Source organism: Ranitomeya imitator, chromosome 2, assembly GCF_032444005.1.
Source record: "Ranitomeya imitator isolate aRanImi1 chromosome 2, aRanImi1.pri, whole genome shotgun sequence".
Classification (NCBI taxonomy): Eukaryota; Metazoa; Chordata; class Amphibia; order Anura; family Dendrobatidae; genus Ranitomeya; species Ranitomeya imitator.
In genome coordinates, this window is record NC_091283.1 from 652262932 (window position 1) to 652284346 (window position 21415).

Consider the following 21415-nt stretch of genomic DNA (forward strand, 5'->3'; position numbering starts at 1 on the left):
CAGAACGGTTTGCCAAGTTACAAATGCTTACCTCTTCGGAGTCAGAAAAGTCAGTATCTCCCTGGACTGTATTTGGTTGACTATAAGGCGTATTTTGTGCGGACTAAAAAAAAAAAAAAAAAACGGGCAGAAAGTTAAAACTCGTTAAAAACCAAATAAAATCAAAATTGTGCAATATGAAGAATAATTTGTCTGAATCCTTACATACTTCAAAAAACTGACCGTCACATCCAAACATAGACTAAGTGTGAACACGTGCTGAACCTAGAGTCACCAACTCGTATACTCTCAAACAAAAAGGCAGCACACTGTAGCGCCATAGCATTTAAATATGAAATATGAAAACTGAATTGCATTACTGCATTAAAAATATGAAAAATTTAGAAAGTTTAGCGCATAAATTGGCCAATTCATGTGTACCTGGAAGCCACAGTAAGGTATTTCCTGGAAAGAGAAATGCCTTAACGTGGCTTCCAGGTACACATGAATTGGCCAATTTATGCGCTAAACTTTCTCAATTTTTCATATTTCTAATGCAGTAATGGAATTAAATTTTCATATTCACATGCTATGGCGCTACAGTGTGCTTCCTTTTTGAATCCTTACATAAACACAGTGTAATACAGTATGTACATATACAGTTAGGTCCAGAAATATTTGGACCGTGACACAAGTTTTGTCTTTTTAGCAGTTTACCAAGATACAGTTCTATATTCCGTATGGGCTTAAAGCACACACGGCCGTCCACTCTCTGAGAGGTTAGGTCCGATTACGCTAATGATGCTCTTCTGAAAGCGTGAGCCAAGTGTCTGTGCTCTGATTCTCCTGTATGAGAGAATCGTAGCACAGGTGCGGAGGAGACAGAGAAAGTAAATTCTAGATCTACTCCACTGCCGGCATCCGCAATAATCGGACTGCACTGGGATGAACAAATGATCTCAGATAACGTGTTATCCGATCATCTTGGGTGTGCTGGGATAATATATTCGAGTCCCTGCGGTTGCATGTTTTTTGGCAGTAGACAGCCTGAACACATGCGGGGATTGCCAAACAAACATGCAATCCCTGCATATGTTGCAGATGTCTACCGCCACAAAACATACAGCTGCAGGGACTCGAATATATTATCCGAGCACACCCAAGATACTTGGATAACACCTGAGCATGCTCGGATAACTACTGGGATGACATCAGTTGTCACCAGGAGAGTCTGGAGAAGTCACATGAGAGGCTGTCAGCCAAACCATCATTCAGCCGACAGCTACCTATTGTGTCTTAAGTGTCCCCAAACACATTTGCTAAAATATTAGTAAGGTGGCTAACTCTTTTAAGGCATTGTATTTTGAGGTAACCGGTGAAGTACTGACATTTCTGCAAGGCGCATCATCTCTTTTCAGAAAACCTTGACTGGTGCGCTGACCTAAAAGATCCAAAAGGAAGTAAAACACATCTATTAAATCAGAATGCACCACTCTTCTCTCAACACCCCCCCCCCCCTCCCCACCCTGAGAAAACCAATTACTTTCAACTTTCTAACAATGACTAACACACCACTTCTACTTGACGGCAGATGGATAGTTTTCTGAGTGTTGGTTGATAAGTTAACAGACAGGGATAATAAAAGACCCCCTCTACCAGTTTCAGCACCAGGATTAACAATGATAGTGGCTCTTTCAGGGTTAATCAGTTGGATGGAAGCTTGTTAGTACAGACGGGAAAATTACAGGAAAGAGGAGCAACACCGGCGCAGCTTGTTGCTATAAAACCATTTTATTACTGCTCAGTCATGACATCTGGGTAAAACCAGTGGTGTGAGAAACAAATGACTTCTTTGACTGAACATGTTTTCGATGCTTCACTAGGATCCTCTTCAGGCTCAAGAGTTCATGAAGGTAGCGGTTTAGGTTCTCAGATTTAAATTAAAATTTTTGTTGTGAAGGTCATCCGTTACAGTTTAATGAAAGACCTCTGTATGCTCCAAGACAGATCTTTCAGTGAACTTTAAAACGATGACCTCTGACCTTACTGTTAGTGCCAAAAATTGAAACTTAACCACTACCTTCATGAACTCTTGAACCTGAAGAAGATCCTAGTGAAGCACTCAAAATGTGCTCGTCCAGATATGTCTTGCATTGTTTCCCAACCCACCGTTTTTACCAATGACCAGTAATTAAGTGGCTTTAGAGCATTGCTATGCGCCCTTGCATAGCTCGTCAGCACATGATATATAGTCCTACTACTCTATTAACTACAGTAAAGACCAAAAGTTTGGACACACCTTGGACAGGCCGCAAATTGCCGCTGGATTTGAACCACACTTCACTAACTGGTTGCGCCCGGCCGGCCGAATCCTGTGTATTCATTGCATTATTCTGAAATCTTCATAAATAAACTACATACATATTCTAGAATACCCGATGCATTAGAATCAGGCCACCATCTACTGTGTATGTACAGTTAGGTCCATATATATTTGGACAGAGACTACATTTTTCTAATTTTGGTTATTGACATTACCACAATTAATTGTAAAGAAAACAATTCAGATGCAGTTGAAGTTCAGACTTTTAGCTTTCATTTGAGGGTATCCACATTAAAATTGGATGAAGGGATTAGGAGTTTCAGCTCCTTAAAGGGAACCTGTCACCTGAATTTGGCGGGACTGGTTTTGGGTCATATGGGCGGAGTTTTCGGGTGTTTGATTCACCCTTTCCTTACCCGCTGACTGCATGCTGGCTGCAATATTGGATTGAAGTTCATTCTCTGTCCTCCATAGTACACGCCTGCACAAGGCAAGATTACACTGTGCAGGCATGTACTACGGAGGACAGAGAATGAACTTCAGTCCAATATTGCGGCCAGCATGCAGCCAGCGGGTAAGGAAAGGGTGAATCAAACACCCGAAAACTCCGCCCATATGACCCAAAACCAGTCCCGCCAAATTCAGGTGACAGGTTCCCTTTAACATGTGTCACCCTGGTTTTAAAGAGACCAAAAGTAATTGGACAGATTCATTAATTTTAGATAAAAAAATTGTTTTTAGCACTTGGTTGAAAACCCTTTGATGGCAATGACTGCCTGAAGTCTTGAACTCATGGACATCACCAGACTCTGTGTTTCCTCCTTTTTGATGCTCTGCCAGGCCTTCACTGCGGTGGTTTTCAGTTGCTGTTTGTTTGTGGGACTTTCTGTCTGAAGTTTAGTCTTTAACAAGTGAAATGCATGCTCAATTGGGTTGGGATCAGGTGACTGACCTGGCCATTCAAGAATATTCCACTTCTTTGCTTTAATAAACTCCTGGGTTGCTTTGGCTTTATGTTTTGGGTCATTGTCCATCTGTAGTATGAAGCGACGACCAATCAGTTTGGCTGCATTTGGCTGGATCTGAGCACACAGTAGGTCTCTGAATACCTCAGAATTCCTTTGGCTGCTTCTGTCCTGTGTCACATCATCAATAAACACTAGTGACCCAGTGCCACTGGCAGCAATGCATGCCCAAGCCATCACACTGCCTCCGCCGTGTTTTACAGATGATGTGGTATGCTTTGGATCATGAGCTGTACCACGCCTTCGCCATACTTTTCGCTTTCCATCATTCTGGTAGAGGTTGATATTGGTTTCTTCTGTCCAAAGAATGTTCTTCCAGAACTGTGTGGCTTTTTTAGATGTTTTTTAGCAAAGTCCAGTCTAGCCTTTTTATTCTTGATGCTTATGAGTGGCTTGCACCGTGCAGTGAACCCTCTGTAGTTACTTTCATGCAGTCTTCTCTTTATGGTAGATTTGGATATTGATACGCCGACCTCCTGGATAGTGTTGGTCACTTGGTTGGCTGTTGTAAAGGGGTTTCTCTTCACCATGGAGATTATTCTGCGATCATCCACCACTGTTGTCTTCTGTGGGCGCCCAGGTCTTTTTGCATTGATGAGTTCACCAGTGCTTTCTTTCTTTCTCAGGATGTACCAAACTGTAGATTTTGCCACTCCTAATATTGTAGCAATTTCTCGGATGGGTTTTTTCTGTTATCGCAGCTTAAGGATGGCTTGTTTCACCTGTATGGAGAGCTCCTTCGACCGCATGTTTACTTCACAGCAAAACCTTCCAAATGCAAGCACAACACCTCAAATCAACTCCAGGCCTTTTATCTGCTTAATTGAGAATGACATAATGAATGGATTGCCCACACCTGTCCATGAAATAGCCTTGGAGTCAATTGTCCAATTACTTTTGGTCCCTTTAAAAACAGGGTGACATGTTAAGGAGCTAAAACTTCTAAACCCTTCATCCAATTTTAATGTGAATACCCTCAAATGAAAGCTGAAAGTCTGAACTTCAACTGCATCTGAATTGTTTTGTTTACAATTCATTGTGGTAATGTCTATAACCAAAATTAGAAAAATGTTGTCTCTGTCCAAATATATATGGACCTAACTGTATGTGCAGTACAGACCAAAAGTTTGGACACACCTCATTTAAAGATTTTTCTGTATTTTCAGGACTATGAAAATTGTAAATTCACACTGAAGGCATCAAAACTATGAATTAACACATGTGGAATTATATACCGTATTTTCCGCTTTGTAAGACGCACTTTATTTCCCCCAAATTTGGGGGGGAAATGTGGGTGCGTCTAACAAAGCGGATATACCGCTTACCATTACAGGCTGGGAGGAGGGGGTGTCCGCCGCCGCTACCGCCTGCCGCCGCTGTCGTCCGCCGCCACTGCCGGGGTTGTCCGCTGCTGCCCCGGGTGATGCTGAAGGCTCCGGTGCTGCGGGGGGCTCTGGCGACATATTGTGAAAGACCAGAGCCCCTCGGCAGTTCTTCCATGCGTTCCAGTATGACTAATTCCGGGAAAATGGCCGCCGGAATCTCGGGAGATGAGATTTCAGCGCTGAGATCTCATCTCTCGAGATTCCGGCGGCCATTTTCCCGGAGTTAGTTCCAGTATGACTGACTCCGGGAAAATGGCCGCCGGAATCTCGGGAGATGAGATTTCAGCGCTGAGATCTCATCTCTCGAGATTCCGGCGGCCATTTTCCCGGAATTAGTCATACTGGAACGCATGGAAGAACTGCCGGGGGGCTCTGGTCTTTCACAAAATGTCGCCAGAGCCCCCCGCAGCACCGGAGACAGCCCTACAGCACAGGAGCCCCCTGCAGACCCCTCATCCCAGCCTGCAGCAAAGGAGCCCCCAGCAGACCCCTCATCCCAGCCTGCAGCAAAGGAGCCCCCTGCAGACCCCTCATCCCAGGCTGCAGCACAGGAGCCCCCCTGCAGCACAGGAGCCCCCTGCAGACCCCCTCATCCCAGCCTGCAGCAATGCTCCACTCCTGCCTCCGGCAACGAGCCTGGGACCCTGATCCACCACAACCACAACCCCTGGTAAGTAATAAGATGCATGGATTATAAGACGCCCCACCAATTTATTAAAAAATAGTTTTTTCCTATTTTTCTCCTCAAAATTTGGGGTGCGTCTTATAATCCGGAGCGTCTTACAAAGCGAAAAATACGGTACTTAACAAAAAAGTGTGAAACAACTGAAATTATGTCTTATATTCTAGGTTCTTCAAAGTAGCCACCTTTTGCTTTGATGACTGCTTTGCACACTCTTGGCATTCTCTTTATGAGCTTCAAGAGGTAGTCACCGGGAATGGTCTTCCAACAATCTTGAAGGAGTTCCCAGAGGTGCTTAGCACTTGTTGGCCCTTTTGCCTTCACTCTGCGGTTGAGCTCACCCCAAACCATCTCAACTGTGTTCAGGTCTGGTGACTGTGGAGGCCAGGCCATCTGGCGTAGCACCCCATCACTCTCCTTCTTTGTCAAATAGCCCTTACACAGCTTGGAGGTGTGTTTGGGGTCATTGTCCTGTTGAAAAATAAATGATGGTCCAACTAAACGCAAACCGGATGGAATAGCATGCCGCTGCAAGATGCTGTGGTAGCCATGCTGGTTCAGTATGCCTTCAATTTTGAATAAATCCCCAACAGAGTCACCAGCAAAGCACCCTCACACCTCCTCCTCCATGCTTCACGGTGGGAACCAGGCATGTAGAGTCCATCCGTTCACCTTTTCTGAGTCGCACAAAGACAGGATGGTTGGAACCAAAGATCTCAAATTTGGACTCATCAGACCAAAGCACAGATTTCCACTGGCCTAATGTCCATTCCTTGTGTTCTTAAGCCTAAACAAGTCTCTTCTGCTTGTTGCCTGTCCTTAGCAGTGGTTTCCTAGCAGCTATTTTACCATGAAGGCCTACTGCACAAAGTCTCCTCTTAACAGTTGGTGTAGAGATTTGTCTGCTGCTAGAACTCTGTGTGGCATTGACCTGGTCTCTAATCTGAGCTGCTGTTAACCTGTGATTTCTGAGGCTGGTGACTCGGATAAACTTATCCTCAGAAGCAGAGGTGACTCTTGGTCTTCCTTTCCTGGGGCGGTACTCATGTGAGCCAGTTTCTTTGTAGCGCTTGATGGTTTTTACAACTGAACTTGGGGACACTTTCAAAGTTTTCACAATTTTTCGGACTGACTGACCTTCATTTCTTAAAGTAATGATAGCCACTCGTTTTTCTTTACTTAGCTGCTTTTTTCTTGCCATAATACAAATTCTAACAGTCTATTTAGTAGGACTATCGGCTGTGTATCCACCAGGCTTCTGCTCAACACAACTGATGGTCCCAACCCCATTTATAAGGCAAGAAATCCCACTTATTAAACCTAACAGGGCACACCTGTGAAGTGAAAACCATTCCCGGTGACTACCTCTTGAAGCTCATCAAGAGAATGCCAAGAGTGTGCAAAGCAGTCATCAAAGCAAAAGGTGGCTACTTTGAAGTTGTTGTTTCACACTTTTTTGTTAAGTATATAATTCCACATGTGTTAATTCATAGTTTTGATGCCTTCAGTGTGAATGTACAATTTTCATAGTAATGAAAATACAGAAAAATCTTTAAATTAGAAGGTGTGTCCAAACTTTTGGTCTGTACTGTATATACGGTACAACCTAAGGGAGTGCCCGAGCTTCCTGGATTTTCTCTCCACATGTTAGTAGACCAGTCAGATGCCATAGTGAAACTCCTCCTATAGGTTTACTTTTGCATTACTTTAACTAGTGTTATACTTACTAACCATCAGCTTCAGCACCTCCTGGCAAAGCTCTACCATCTTGTGACAGCAATTTCTAGCTGATGGGAAGTCAGAGGTAGCACTCACAAGTTCTCAGAATGAGGCTCTCAAAGGATTGGTGACTTCTGGACACAGGAGCAATCTGTCAGGTCACAAACTGCTGGAGACCGACTGAAGCAGCGCCAGGAAGAGCTGGCGTTTGTTACGAATAATACTAGGTGCAGGGAACTTCATTTAGCACCACTTCATAAAAAAAATGCTAGAGTGGTGCTTTCACCAAAGAATGCCCCTTATGAGGCAAAATGCCATAGTAAATTTAGTCCCTAATGTGACACCACATAGTCAATCCGAATCTCTGGCAAAACTCAGCACTGTTGGCAGACATGAAGGCAAGCACTAATCTCCAGACATTAACATATAGGGTCTCGAATCTTACCTGGTGATGTAAGGCGCTTCATGTACAGATCCTTGTGTTGCTCAAAATACTCCCACTCCTCCACAGAGAAATAGACAGTGACATCCTGACACCTTAACGGGACCTAACATACAAACATATTCATCATCCAGACATTATGTACGCCGGTAACTGTGCCGTGTCCCAGCAGCGCTCACCTCTCCGGTCAGCAGCTCATTCAGCTTGTTGGTGACTTCTAAGATCTTCTGCTCGTTGTGTAGCTGACGGGTCAGAGAGTCAGAGGTTGGCAGCATGAGGGGGCTGTGGGTACAATTCTGACCTGCCAAGCCATGAATGGCGCCGCTAGGTATCACGTGCTCACCAGACGACTTCAGAATTACATAATCCTGGAAATTGAGTAAAGTAATAAAATCTGTCTCTGATTACTATCCAAACCGAATGTTCCACAGAAGAATACTACTCAGAAAACGGCAGCCCTCACCCCTCTGGAGAGCAAGTAGATGATCTCCATTGTAAGGTCCAATATCCTCTTATTAATGTGACTTCTATCCTTGTACATTATGAGATCTCTGAACACAGACTCCGGTGTAGGTGGGTGGAGATGACTGTGGGGGAACTTCTAAAACGAGACGAGACAAGCATTAGCAACCCTCTAAGCAGCTCCTAGCCCAAATTATAAACGGGACATAAAACTCTGCACATATGAATTTTGTTTTTGAGAGTGATAGCCAGAGTGAGTGAGAACTTTTCCTTTTCTTGGCAGTTAGCGGTTATCTATTATTTTCAATGGCGTTTGGGTTCTGGTGGAAGTTCGTGTACTGTTCTGGAAACCCGAACCAAAACCGTTTCTATCCCTAGTGGTCACACCAAATATTTATGAGATTTTGATTTCTCTTTTGTTCATTCATTTTGCTACTAGTTTCATTGTTTTGAAGCTAGACATAAGTCCATAGAGTTCAACCTATTGCCTAACTTGTTGATCCAGATGAAGGCAAAAACCTCATGGAGTAGACACTAATAGCTTCATATTAGGAGAAAAATTCCTTCCCGATTATCAAACTAGTTCCCTGGATTAACATCCCATCACAGAATCTAGTACCTATAACCTGAAATCTTATATTTTTCAAGAAATGCATCCAGACCCTTCTTGACTTTTAGTAGTGAATCAAGTATTTCACCATCATGTGGCAGAGAGTTCCATAGTCTCGCTGCTCTTACAGTAAAGAATCTGCATCTGATTATGATTAAACCTTCTCTAGACACTGAGGATGCCCCATTGTCCCCATATCAGACCCATGTGAAATAAGATCATTAGAAAGAGCTCTGTATGTCCCCTCATATTTGCACATTGTAGTAAGATTGCTCCTTAGCAGTTTTTTAAACTAAAAAACCCAAAGGTTAAAGGGAACCTGTCAGGTCCCCCATGTCCTCCAACCCAGCAGCATTCACCTATGCATGAGCAAATTCCCTGCCTAACCAGCCCTGTATAATGTTATTAAGGGAAAATGAGATATAAATAAAAACGTTATACAGGTCTGGTTAGCTGAATGCTGCTGGGTTTGCCAGTATGGGGGACCTGACAGGTTCCCTTTAATCCCATCATCACATGCACCGTACATGTACAGCACAAGTCAGAAGCAGCAGTATGGAGCAGCCATAAGGGGTGCGCTCATCCCAGACCCAGCAGATCACAGCTGTGTGTTACAGCCAGGACCTGCCTCTAACAACCGCAGATGGAGTGAAGCCATTGATTGCGGTATTTAACCGGTAAACAATCTCTGATAGAGGCCTATAACATGCGCTGGCATGGGGGCACATCATCCCATGGGCTCATCAGTGAGTCTGTGACATGATCGCAGTTCACCAATGGGTTGCTATGACAGCCGGGGGTCTGTAGAAGACCTCAGTACTTGTCATTACAGAGCTTCTTTAAAACCCAGCCTGTGTCCGGGCTTCTAAGGAGCCTTTCCCGCTCCTCGCGACGCTCTGGTTCCAAGAATGTATTGCGGCAACGACCTGTGATGACATAGTGGTCTCGCGGGACCGGTACATCATCACGGGTTATTGCCGCAAGGCATTACTGGGAATGGAGCGTCGCGAGGAGCATCGCTAAATGCCTGGGCTGGACCGGGGGCCGCCGGAAGGTGAGCATATACAGGGATTTTTGTGTTACTCACCGTAAAATCCTTTTCTCCGAGTCATTCATTGGGGGACACAGGACTGTGGGTGTATGCTATTGCCGCCAGGAGGCTGACACTAAGTAGACAAAAAAAAAGTTAGCTCCTCCTCCATAGTATACACCTTGACACTGGCCCTGACAGCTCCAGTTTGGTGCACAAGCAGTAGGAGATAGAGAAAAACAAAACAGCATTAGAGCAAAGACAACATGTCTAGAATAATACTACAGTCTGAACAACCCCGTAGAAAAATAACAAGAAGAAATAGGGAGGGAGCTGTGTTCCCCAATGAATGACTCGGAGAAAAGGATTTTACGGTGAGTAACACAAAAATCCCTGTTTCTCCATCGTCTCATTGGGGGACACAGGACTGTGGGATGTCCCAAAGCAGTCCCAGGGTGGGAAAAAAGACTCACTGGAACAAACCCTTAGGCACTTACCGCCTATAGGTGCGATACCGCAGCCTGAAGAATTTTTCTTCCCAAACTTGCATCAGCAGAGGCCTGAGTGTGGATATTATAATGCTTAGAGAAAGTGTGCAGGCTGGACCAAGTGGCCGCTTTGCAAACCTGTTCTGCTGAAGCTTGGTGCCGAAGTGCCCAGGGAGCCCCTACCACTCGAGTAGAGTGTGCCCTGATCCCAGCCGGGATGGCTGCACCCTTGATGCGGTAGGCCTCCTGAATGGTGGCTCGTATCCATCTGGCTAAGGTCGACCTAGAGGCTGCGAATCCCTTTCTGTGACCCACAGGAAGAACGAACAGGATGTCGAAAAGAAGCGGTCCGAGATACATATCTTCTCAGCGCTCTCACCAGGTCCAGAGTATGGAGAGCTTTTTCCACACGGTGTGAAGGTGCAGGACAAAAAGAAGGCAAGACTATGTCCTCATTGATGTGAAACGAGGAAACTACCTTTGGCAGAAAAGAGGGAACTGGTCTTAATACTACCTTATCCTGATGAAATTGCAGAAACGGCGACTGGCAGGACAAGGCCGCCAATTCCAACACCCGCCTAATGGAGGTTATGGCTACCAAAAACAAAACCTTCCAAGAAAGATACGTTAAAGAAACTTCTTGGAGGGGCTCAAATGGGGCTTCCTGAAGAGCGCTCAAGACCAGATTAAGGTCCCAAGCTTCTAGCGGGGCTCTGTAAGGGGGGACCATGTGAGAGACTCCCTGCAAAAAAGTCTTGACCTGTGAAATGGTAGCAATCCTGCGCTGGAAAAGAACCGATAAGGCCGATATTTGCCTCCTAAGGGTACTTGGAGCGAGACCTGAGTCTAAACCAGCTTGGAGAAAAGCTAAAATATTAGGAACGGAGAACCGTAAAGGAGGAAGACCCTTCTTCCTGCACCACGAGAGAAAAACTTCCCAGGTGTGGTGGTAAATGCGCGCAGAAACCGTCTTTCGAGCATTAATCATAGTGGAAGCTACCTTTTTAGAAAAACCGGCCTGGGTCAGAATCCAAGATTCAACGGCCAAGCCGTCAAACGCAGTGCCCCTAAGTTCTGGTGGAATATCGGCCCCTGCGACAGAAGATCTGGCCGCATTGGTAGCTGCCAAGGAACCCCGGCAATCAGCTGAATGAGGTCCGCATACCATGACCTCCGAGGCCAATCTGGGGCGACTAGAATTGCCGGAACTCCCTCTATCTTGATCTTCCTGACTACCCTTGGGAGGAGCGCCAGAGGAGGAAACAGATATGGAAGACGAAACTGGTTCCAAGGAAGGACCAGTGCGTCTACGGCGAGAGTTCTTGGATCTCGATAACGAGCTACGAACCTGGGGACCTTGGCATTCCACCCGGATGCCATTAGATCCACGTCCAGGATACCCCAGCGTTGGCAAATCTGAAAAACGTTGGGGTGAAGAGACCATTCCCCGGGCGCAAGACCCTGACGGCTCAGAAAGTCCGCTGCCCAGTTCTCCTTGCCCGGGATGTAAACTGCCGAGATCACGGAGTGGTTGTTCTCGGCCCAGCGGAGGATTTGCCCTACCTCGCGCATGGCTGACCTGCTGCGGGTGCCCCCCTGATGATTTACGTAAGCCACAGCCGTGGCATTGTCCGATTGGATCCGGACCGGGTGACCCGCCGGAAGATGGTGAAAGTGCTGCAGAGCCAGCCAAATTGCCCATATCTCTAACAGATTGATTGGAAGAGTTGACTCCCCTGGGGACCAAAAACCTTGTGCTGTGTGTTGGTGAAACACTGCTCCCCAACCGAGAAGACTGGCGTCTGTAGAAACTACCAGCCAATGGACTGGAGAAAAGGCTTTCCCCTGCCGCAGAGAGGAGCTCCTCATCCACCATATGAGAGATTGCCTGACCCGGGGAGACAGACGGCACCGGAGGTTGAGAGAAGCATGACTCCTGTTCCAGGCTGACAAAATTGCCTGATGGAGAGGGCGAAGATGAAATTGGGCGAATGGTACTGCTTCCATGGCCGCCACCATCCTGCCCAAGACCCTCATGTAAAACCGGATTGAGTGAAAACTCGGCTGCTGTAGTATTTTCACTTCCTGCCGAAGGCAGAGTACCTTGTTCTGGGGTAGGATAGTCAGACCCCGAGAAGTATCGAAGATCATTCCTAAAAAAGAAATCTTTCGAGATGGGACTAGAGATGACTTTTTTAGATTGACCAGCCACCCTAGTCGGGATAGAGTGTCCAAAGTGATGCTGACGTTCTCTTTGCATGCTTGAAAAGTTGGCCCCAAGAGATCGTCCAAGTATGGCAAAATGACTATGCCCCGGGAGTGCAGGATGGACACAACTGTTGACATCACCTTTGTGAACACCCTGGGAGCAGAGGCGAGACCGAAAGGTAATGCTGTGAATTGGAAGTGACGTTCGCCTATGGAAAACCGTAGAAATCTTTGATGCGGAAGAAATATGGGGACATGCAAATAGGCATCTTGGATATCTATGGAAGCTAGGAATTCTCCCTTTTCCATAGCCGCAATAACCGAGCGGAGCGACTCCATACGGAAGTGACGAGTGCTGACGAACTTGTTCAAACACTTTAGGTCCAGAATGGGTCTTACAGTCCCGTCTTTTTTGGGGACCGTAAACAGATTGGAATAGAATCCTTGGAACCTTTCTACCCCTGGAACGGGAACAATGACCCCGTTGGACTGAAGAGACTCGACTGCTTTGAATAAAGCCCTTAGACGGGATTTTGAACTGGGAAGACTGGACGGAAAAAACCGGCTTGGAGGGAGAGAGAGAAACTCTATTTTGTACCCTGAAACCACGAGTTCTCGCACCCATCTGTCGGAAACGACTGACAGCCAGGACTGATGGAACAGAAGTAGGCGACCGCCTACTCTGTTGAAGACGACATGAGGCTGCCTCCAGTCATTTAGCCGAAGACCGAGGATATCTAGATCCCCTAGATCTTGATGGTTGATATCGCATTCTTGCCAATGGATTGGCTCTATATGACACTTGGTGCACCCTGTCTTGGTTAGACCGACTTGGAGGACCTGAGCTTGGTGCTGCAGACCACCGGGTGTTACGAAAGGATTTAAACCTTGCTTGAAATTGGCGACGAAAAGGTTGCTTAACCCTTTGTTGTGGAAGGAAATTACTCTTTCCCCCTGTGGTATCAGATATAAGTTGATCCAACTTTGCGCCAAATAATAGGCCACCTTGATAAGGAAGGGATGTAAGGGACTTTTTTGAAGTAGAGTCCGCCTGCCAATTTCTCAGCCATAGAGCCCTTCTGATAGCGATAGCATTTGCAGCTGCCAATGCTGAACAATTTGCTGCATCTAAAGATGCATTAATCAGATAATTCCCAGCCAAGGATATCTGATTAGACATCTCTATCACATCTACAGGAATCTCCCTATCCTGAAGAGCCTTAGTGACGGACTCTGACCAAGCTATCATAGCTTTGGCAACCCATGTCGCCGCAAAAGACGGCGCGAGGGCTGACCCTGAAGCCTCAAACACCGACCGAGCTAGACTCTCTAAGAGTCGATCAGTTGGATCTTTAATAGCAGACCCATTAGGAAGAGACAGCAGTGTGTTAGAGGCCAAACGGGACACGGGAGGATCCACAGAAGGAGATTCTGCCCATTTTTTACAAATCTCGGGTGCGAAAGGATACCTGGTACCCAGGGCCTTCTGGCCTAAGAAACGTTTATCCGGTCGCTCCATGTGACGTTGAACTAAATCCTCAAACTCAGGATGAGAAGAAAACACCTTATGAGGTTGCTTGAATCTTTTAAAAGACACCTTATGACCTGAAGGTAAGGTGGCTACATCCTCTACTCCCAAAGACTGGTTAACGGCCTCAATGAGACTGTCAACTGATTCCTGATAATCAGGAGTTTCTAAATCAAAAGACCCTTCAGAGTCAAAGTCCGAACCATGTTCACTCACTCCCACAGGTGAGGGAGACCGAGAGACGGATGCACCCGACGGACCGGGAGACGTAGTGTGGGTACGCTTCCCCCGCGTCTGCCTAGAGGGAGTACGGCCCCTGCAGGCCGGAGGGTCCTGAGAATCGGAGGATCTTTCCGAAACAGATGGATGAACGTCCCTGACAGGGGCTTGAAGGGACTCAACCACCTTTGTTAGAGACGCCATAGATTGCGTTAAGGATACGACCCACTCAGGGGGAGATGCCACAGTCTCAGATACAGGCATACCCGGCAGAATAGCAGGCGGGGTAGCAGGCGGGGTAGCTGGCGGGGGCTCCTGAGCGCGTTCGGAATCGCAAGCTTCACAGATATGGCTAGTTTGCGCATGCGGAAAAGAAGCCCGGCAAGTAATGCATGAGGTATACAGGACTGTGTGAGACTTAGTCCTTCTAGACATGATGACTATTGCTGCTGTTGCTGCTATGAAACGCCTTATGAGCTACTGGGTCTTAGAACAAAAAACTGCTGTCAGGCTGAGGGAAGTAGCACTTACCCCAGTCCTGTGTCCCCGTCGGTTCTGAGCACCACACTAAACCGAGCTCTGAGCAGAGAAAACCTCCCTTATGAAGATCATGAAAGGGGGAGGAGCCGCCATAAGGATCGTGCAAAGGCCAAAGCAGGGGACTTGATTTTTCCCATACCTGCACTCTCCTAGAAACGCTGGGAGCGCGAAACAACAGCGACCATGATGCAGCGGGCCGCCGGAAGAAAGTTGCTGGGGGCGGAACTTCCGCCCATGATCCTGCAGGAAACTACAGTGACCATGATGCAGCGGGCCGCCGGAAGAAAGTTGCTAGGGGCGGGACTTCCGCCCGTGCTTTAGCTATGGAGAGACAATCTGGAACCGGCACCAGTGCAGCATGGCGTTTTACCATCTGAGACCGCGCAATGAAGCAGGAGCCCCCCCCCTCTCTCTTCCAAGCGTCAGTGACTGAGATATACTCTAATAGGCATCTCCTAACATCCAAAGTATGGAGTAGCTCCTCCTTAGGATTAGAAGGATTAGGGAGAAATGATGGTAAAACTATCTCCTGAGATCTGTGGAAATCTGAGGCTACCTTTGGTAAATAAGCCGGGTCCGGTCTGAGGACTACTCTGTCCTGTAGAAACTCTGTATAAGGGGAAAGTCTAGAAAGAGCCTGTATGTCCCCTACCCTACGAGCAGATGTTATTGCTACTAAAAATGCTGTTTTGAGGGATAATAATTTAACTGAGGCTGAATGTAAGGGCTCAAATGGTTCCCTAGTCAAAGCTGAAAGAACTAGGTTGAGATCCCAAGGTACCGATCTATTCTTGTGTATACAGTTAGGGCCAGAAATATTTGGACAGTGACACAATTTTCGCGAGTTGGGCTCTGCATGCCACCACATTGGATTTGAAATGAAACCTCTACAACAGAATTCAAGTGCAGATTGTAACGTTTAATTTGAAGGGTTGAACAAAAATATCTGATAGAAAATGTAGGAATTGTACACATTTCTTTACAAACACTCCACATTTTAGGAGGTCAAAAGTAATTGGACAAATAAACATAACCCAAACAAAATATTTTTATTTTCAATATTTTGCTGCAAATCCTTTGGAGGCAATCACTCCCTTAAGTCTGGAACCCATGGACATCACCAAACGCTGGGTTTCCTCCTTCTTAATGCTTTGCCAGGCCTTTACAGCCGCAGCCTTCAGGTCTTGCTTGTTTGTGGTCTTTCCGTCTTAAGTCTGGATTTGAGCAAGTGAAATGCATGCTCAATTGGGTTTAGATCTGGAGATTGACTTGGCCATTGCAGAATGTTCCACTTTTTGGCACTCATGAACTCCTGGGTAGCTTTGGCTGTATGCTTGGGGTCATTGTCCATCTGTACTATGAAGCGCCGTCCAATCAACTTTGCAGCATTTGGCTGAATCTGGGCTGAAAGTATATCCCGGTACACTTCAGAATTCATCCGGCTACTCTTGTCTGCTCTTATGTCATCAATAAACACAAGTGACCCAGTGCCATTGAAAGCCATGCATGCCCATGCCATCACGTTGCCTCCACCATGTTTTACAGAGGATGTGGTGTGCCTTGGATCATGTGCCGTTCCCTTTCTTCTCCAAACTTTTTTCTTCCCATCATTCTGGTACAGGTTGATCTTTGTCTCATCTGTCCATAGAATACTTTTCCAGAACTGAGCTGGCTTCTTGAGGTGTTTTTCTGCAAATTTAACTCTGGCCTGTCTATTTTTGGTATTGATGAATGGTTTGCATCTAGATGTGAACCCTTTGTATTTACTGTCATGGAGTCTTCTCTTTACTGTTGACTTAGAGACAGATACACCTACTTCACTGAGAGTGTTCTGGACTTCAGTTGATGTTGTGAATGGGTTCTTCTTCACCAAATTAAGTATGCGGCGATCATCCACCACTGTTGTCATCCGTGGACCCCCAGGCCTTTTTGAGTTCCCAAGCTCACCAGTCAATTCCTTTTTTCTCAGAATGTACCCAACTGTTGATTTTGCTACTCCAAGCATGTCTGCTATCTCTCTGATGGATTTTTTATTTTTTTTCAGCCTCAGGATGTTCTGCTTCACCTCAATTGAGAGTTCCTTTGACCGCATGTTGTCTGCTCACAGCAACAGCTTCCAAATGCAAAACCACACACCTGGAATCCACCCCTGACCTTTTAACTACTTCATTGATTACAGGTTAACGAGGGAGACGCCTTCAGAGTTAATTGCAGCCCTTAGAGTCCATTGTCCAATTACTTTTGGTACCTTGAAAAAGAGGACGCTATGCATTACAGAGCTATGATTCCTAAACCCTTTCTCCGATTTGGATGTGGAAACTATCATATTGCAGCTGGGAGTGTGCACTTTCAGCCCATATTATATATATAATTGTATTTCTGAACATGTTTTTGTAAACAGCTAAAATAACAAAACTTGTGTCACTGTCCAAATATTTCTGGCCCTAACTGTAGGTCTAGCTCTACTAGATGCTTTGATAAACCTTGATACCCAATAGTTATTAGCAATGTTACAAGAAAACAGGGCCCCTAGGGCTGAGACTTGAACTTTTAGCGTACTTGTAGATAGATTTAGCTCTAGCCCCTTCTGCAGGAATTCTAAAATCTGGCTGATTGGTATTCCTTCTTCAATATTAAAAGAGAAGAGGCCAGGAACTTTCTCCAAGTTCTAGAGTAGATCTTAGTTGTTATATGTTTCCTACTCTTCATAAGGGTATCAATTAGATTTGGGGAAAAACATCGTTTTTTTAACAGTGACCTCTCAAAAACCATGCCGTCAAATGGAGTCCCTTCACTTGTGGATGGCTGATCGGACCTTGATGAAGTAAGTCCGGAATGTCCGGAAGTACCCAGGGGTCTTCCACTGACATGGTCCTGAGCCAGGAAAACCAAGCCCTTCTGGGCCAAAATGGAGTGATCAGTATGATTCTCGCTTGATCCTCCCTTATCTTTCTGACCACCAGAGGCAATAGGCCCAGCGGGGGGAACGCATAAGCCAATCGGAAATCCCATCTGATCAGGAAGGCATCCACTGCCAGCGGATATTCCCTGGGATTTAGGGAACAGAATTTTTTTGTTTTTCTGTTGTCCTTGGTGGCAAATAAGTCCACCTCTGGATGACCCCACATGCGGACAATCTGGTTGAAGATACCTGTGTTCAGAGACCATTCCCCTTGTTTTAAGGTGTTTCGGCTTAGAAAGTCTGCTCTTATATTTTCTTTCCCTTTTATATGTAGTGCAGTTAAAAATAGAAAATGGTTCTCTGCTGTATGGAGCAGGCGGTCCGCTTCTTCCATCAGGGACTCGGAGCGTGTTCCACCTTGGTGATTCACGTAGGCCACTGCCACCTGGTTGTCGGAGAGGACTTTGACATGGTGACCCTGTAGATATACGAGGAGTTCCTTAATTGAGAATTCAATTGCCATCAACTCCCTCTGATTGGAAGAGGCTGATGTTTGGGGGTCCCATAGACCCTGAACTACAACGTCACCCATATGTGCCCCCCACCCCGTGGGGCTGGCGTCCGTTGTGATTACACGAGTCACCTTTGTCACCCAGGGAACTCCTGCTGACAGTTTGTCTTCTTTTAGCCACCATCTAAGAGATGCAAGAACCACTGGACTTAATGTCATCTGACCCTGCAAGGAACCCTGTAAGGCTCTATCATTATCCAATACCTCAAACTGTAAAGGCCTGGAATGGAGCTGGGCCCAACGGACGGCAGGAATACAAGAAGTTAGGGAACCTAACAGTGACATAGCCTGCCTAAGGGTCATGGATGGTTTATTAATTGCTTTTAACACATGCTGCTGAATATGGAGTAACTTATCAGGTGGAAGACAGCATTGTTGGGTCTCGGAATTTAATAACAGCCCTAGGAATCTCTGGATTTTTAGGGGCTGCAATCGGGATTTTTCATAATTTATGATCCAGCCCAGATGTTCTAGTTTAGTCGTAACTGACTCTACTTGAGAAAGGCAATGGTCTGCTGAATTCCCCACTATAAGGAAATCATCCAGATAAGGAATAATGAGAATATTGAATTCTCGTAAGTGCGCCATGACCTCAGCGACTACTTTAGTAAATACCCTGGGAGCTGCTGAGAGGCCGAAGGGAAGAGCCCTAAATTGAAAATGGCGAACAATTCCTCCCATAGACACCGCCACTCTTAGAAACCTCTGGAAGTTTCTATGGATAGGAACATGATAGTATGCATCCTTTAAGTCCATAACTACCATGAAGCAGTGTTTGAACAACATTTTTATTGTTGAGCTGATTGACTCCATTTTAAAGGTAGTATTAACCAGGTATTCATTAAGGGATTTAAGATTAATAATAGTCCTAAATGATTTGTCTGGTTTTTGAATCAGAAATAGAGGAGAGTAGAATCCTCTTCCTCTTTCTGATTCTGGGACCTCAATCAGCAGATTTTTAAGGCATAAATTCATGACCTCTGCCTCTAAAGCCGTCTGTTCAGTAGAGGAGGAACGTAAGGGGGTTAGCTTAAATTTATCCCGAGGCCAGTGAATAAATTCCAGTCTCAGACCCTCCGATATAACACCTCGGACCCAGTCACTATTTGTGATGTTAGTCCATGCGGAAGAGAAGCCTGCCATTCTCCCTCCCACAGGGATTGCTAGTCATTGGTCTGGTTTCTTACGTTCTTTTGAGGAACGGCGAAACATGTAGCCGGTACCTCTCCTGCGTCTATCCTCCCATCTAAAATCTCTAGAGGGCGAGGATGCGCGCTTCCTTCCACGACCAAATCTTTTTCTGTTGAATGGACGCCGGTAAGAGGCCGATGACAAATTAGGGAATTTTTTCTTGTCATCCCCAGCCTTTTCGAGCAACTCATCCAAGGTTGGTCCAAAGAGATATTCCCCTTTGCATGGGATAGCGCATAACTTGGATCTTGACTGAATGTCACCCGACCAACACTTCAACCATAAGGCTCTACGAGCCGCGTTGGAGAGTCCTGCCGCTCTGGCCGCCATTTTGACTGAATCTACCGAAGCGTCCGACAGGAAGGCAGCAGCATCCTGAATTACTGGGAGCGCACTTAGGATTGAATTTCTGGAAGCGCCTTCTTTAAGTTGGGACTCCAACTGTTCCAGCCAGACCATTAAGGATCTTGCTGTACATGTCGTGGCCACTGCTGGTCTCAAAGATCCGGCTGCCATCTCCCAGGTATCTTTAAGGAAGGTATCCGCCTTCCTGTCAAGAGGGTCTTTAAGGGTCCCCATGTCCTCAAAAGGTAGTGAGGCTATCTTTGATGCTTTCACCACCGCAGCATCTAATTTAGGGGCCTTGTCCCAGGTATCCACAGCCGCATCCTCAAAGGGATACCTGCGCTTTAAAGCTGGTGGCAATGAACCTTTCTTCTCTGTTTTTTTCCATTCCCGGAGAATCAGGTCTTGAATCTTTTCATTCACCGGAAAGGATCTACGTTTCTTGTGATCCAGGCCGCTGAACATTAACTCCTGACGGGAAAGCTGCGTCTTAGGTTCTTCTAAGCCCATCGTACCCCTGACCGATTTAACCAATTTATCAACCCGGTCCAGAGGTAGACAAAATCGGCCAGAGTCCTCTTCTGATGACGAGGAAGAGGGAATCGAGCCTTAAGAACCTTCCTCCTTTTCTTCCTCCGAAGAATCAGAGATCACCGGAGCTTTGTGTTTTGAACTTCCTGCCTGGGACAGAGACCGCAGGGATTCCCTTACTTCCATACGGATCATCTCCTTTAGATTAGCCGTAGAAGCAGATTCTTCCGCTACCTAGGGGAGGACAATAAGGGTGATACCATCTATCTAGCCTGATGTCACTCAACCCCTCCACTCCTGTAGACCTCACCGTCTGTTGTATACAGGAGGCGCATAATTTTTTAGGGTAAGAATCTGGTAAAGGGATTCCACAAAGGGCGCACTCCTTATGTTTCGTCTTTGCACTTTTCTTCCCCTAGAATGACAAAGTATAAGGGGTCCGCGTCACTGAGTGAACATTCACGTAGATCACTTACCAGCGTACGCCAAAAAAAGGTACCGGAACACGAGGGGGCTCTTTGCCAGTCGAAGCTCTAGATCCCTGCCTGGATGAGCTTTTACGGCTGGACTGGTCACTTCTGACATGCTCCTTTTCCACGGCTTTCTGCCGCACTTTATCGAGTAGCTGAGGCTGCTGCTCACCATCATCTTCCATGATGAAGCTGTGGCCAAAAGCAGGGCTCTACTGCCAACACCTGCTTATATCCCCCTGTATTCCGGTCAGCAGGCTGCCTGGCGTCCTCCCCATTGGCCCCTGCTGTACAGGCTGCAGCTGGGAGGTCAGCGGTGGCTAATGTAGAAAACCGGCGTCGCCATCTTGGAACGACTGCACATGCGCAGCCACCCCGTGAACCGGAAGCGCCCGCCGACTCCGCCCCCGATGTCACAGCATGCTGGAAACGCTCCGGAGATGAACAGCAGCGCTCCGGACGGCGCCCCCCTTCCGACGCCGCCACCACACCGCACCGCATGGACCAGGGGGGGGAATTTATACTTACCGACGCCGGCGCTTCATGGAGACCAGGAATCCTCCGGACCCTGCTCCCTGCTGCCAACGCCACCGACGTGCAGTCCAGCCAGGACCACCGTGGCGTCTCCAGGGACTCCCGCACAGGCCGAGGTAGGAGACCTCCCCGCTACCAGAGTCGGCCGGCCTGGGATCTTCTACGAGATACTATCTGTAGGATCCTGTCCCTCCAGGAACAGGAAACCAACTGATGCATCGGGAGAGGTGC

At 46.6% G+C, this 21415-nt stretch overlaps 1 protein-coding gene across 2 annotated transcripts in view; it reads right to left on the reverse strand.

Moving 5' to 3' along the window:
- The window catches only part of LOC138667092 (uncharacterized), a 58688-nt gene that overhangs the window by 8677 nt on the left and 28596 nt on the right, over positions 1–21415 (reverse strand). The window contains exons 8-12 of one of the 2 annotated variants that reach the window (XM_069755393.1): positions 8019–8156; positions 7735–7923; positions 7559–7661; positions 1368–1420; positions 32–103 (exon numbers count right to left, since the gene is read on the reverse strand). In XM_069755393.1, coding sequence (XP_069611494.1) covers positions 32–103; positions 1368–1420; positions 7559–7661; positions 7735–7923; positions 8019–8156 — 555 coding nt within the window. The remainder of the gene's footprint in view (positions 1–31; positions 104–1367; positions 1421–7558; positions 7662–7734; positions 7924–8018; positions 8157–21415) is intronic. The other variant, XM_069755394.1, reaches the window with a different exon arrangement.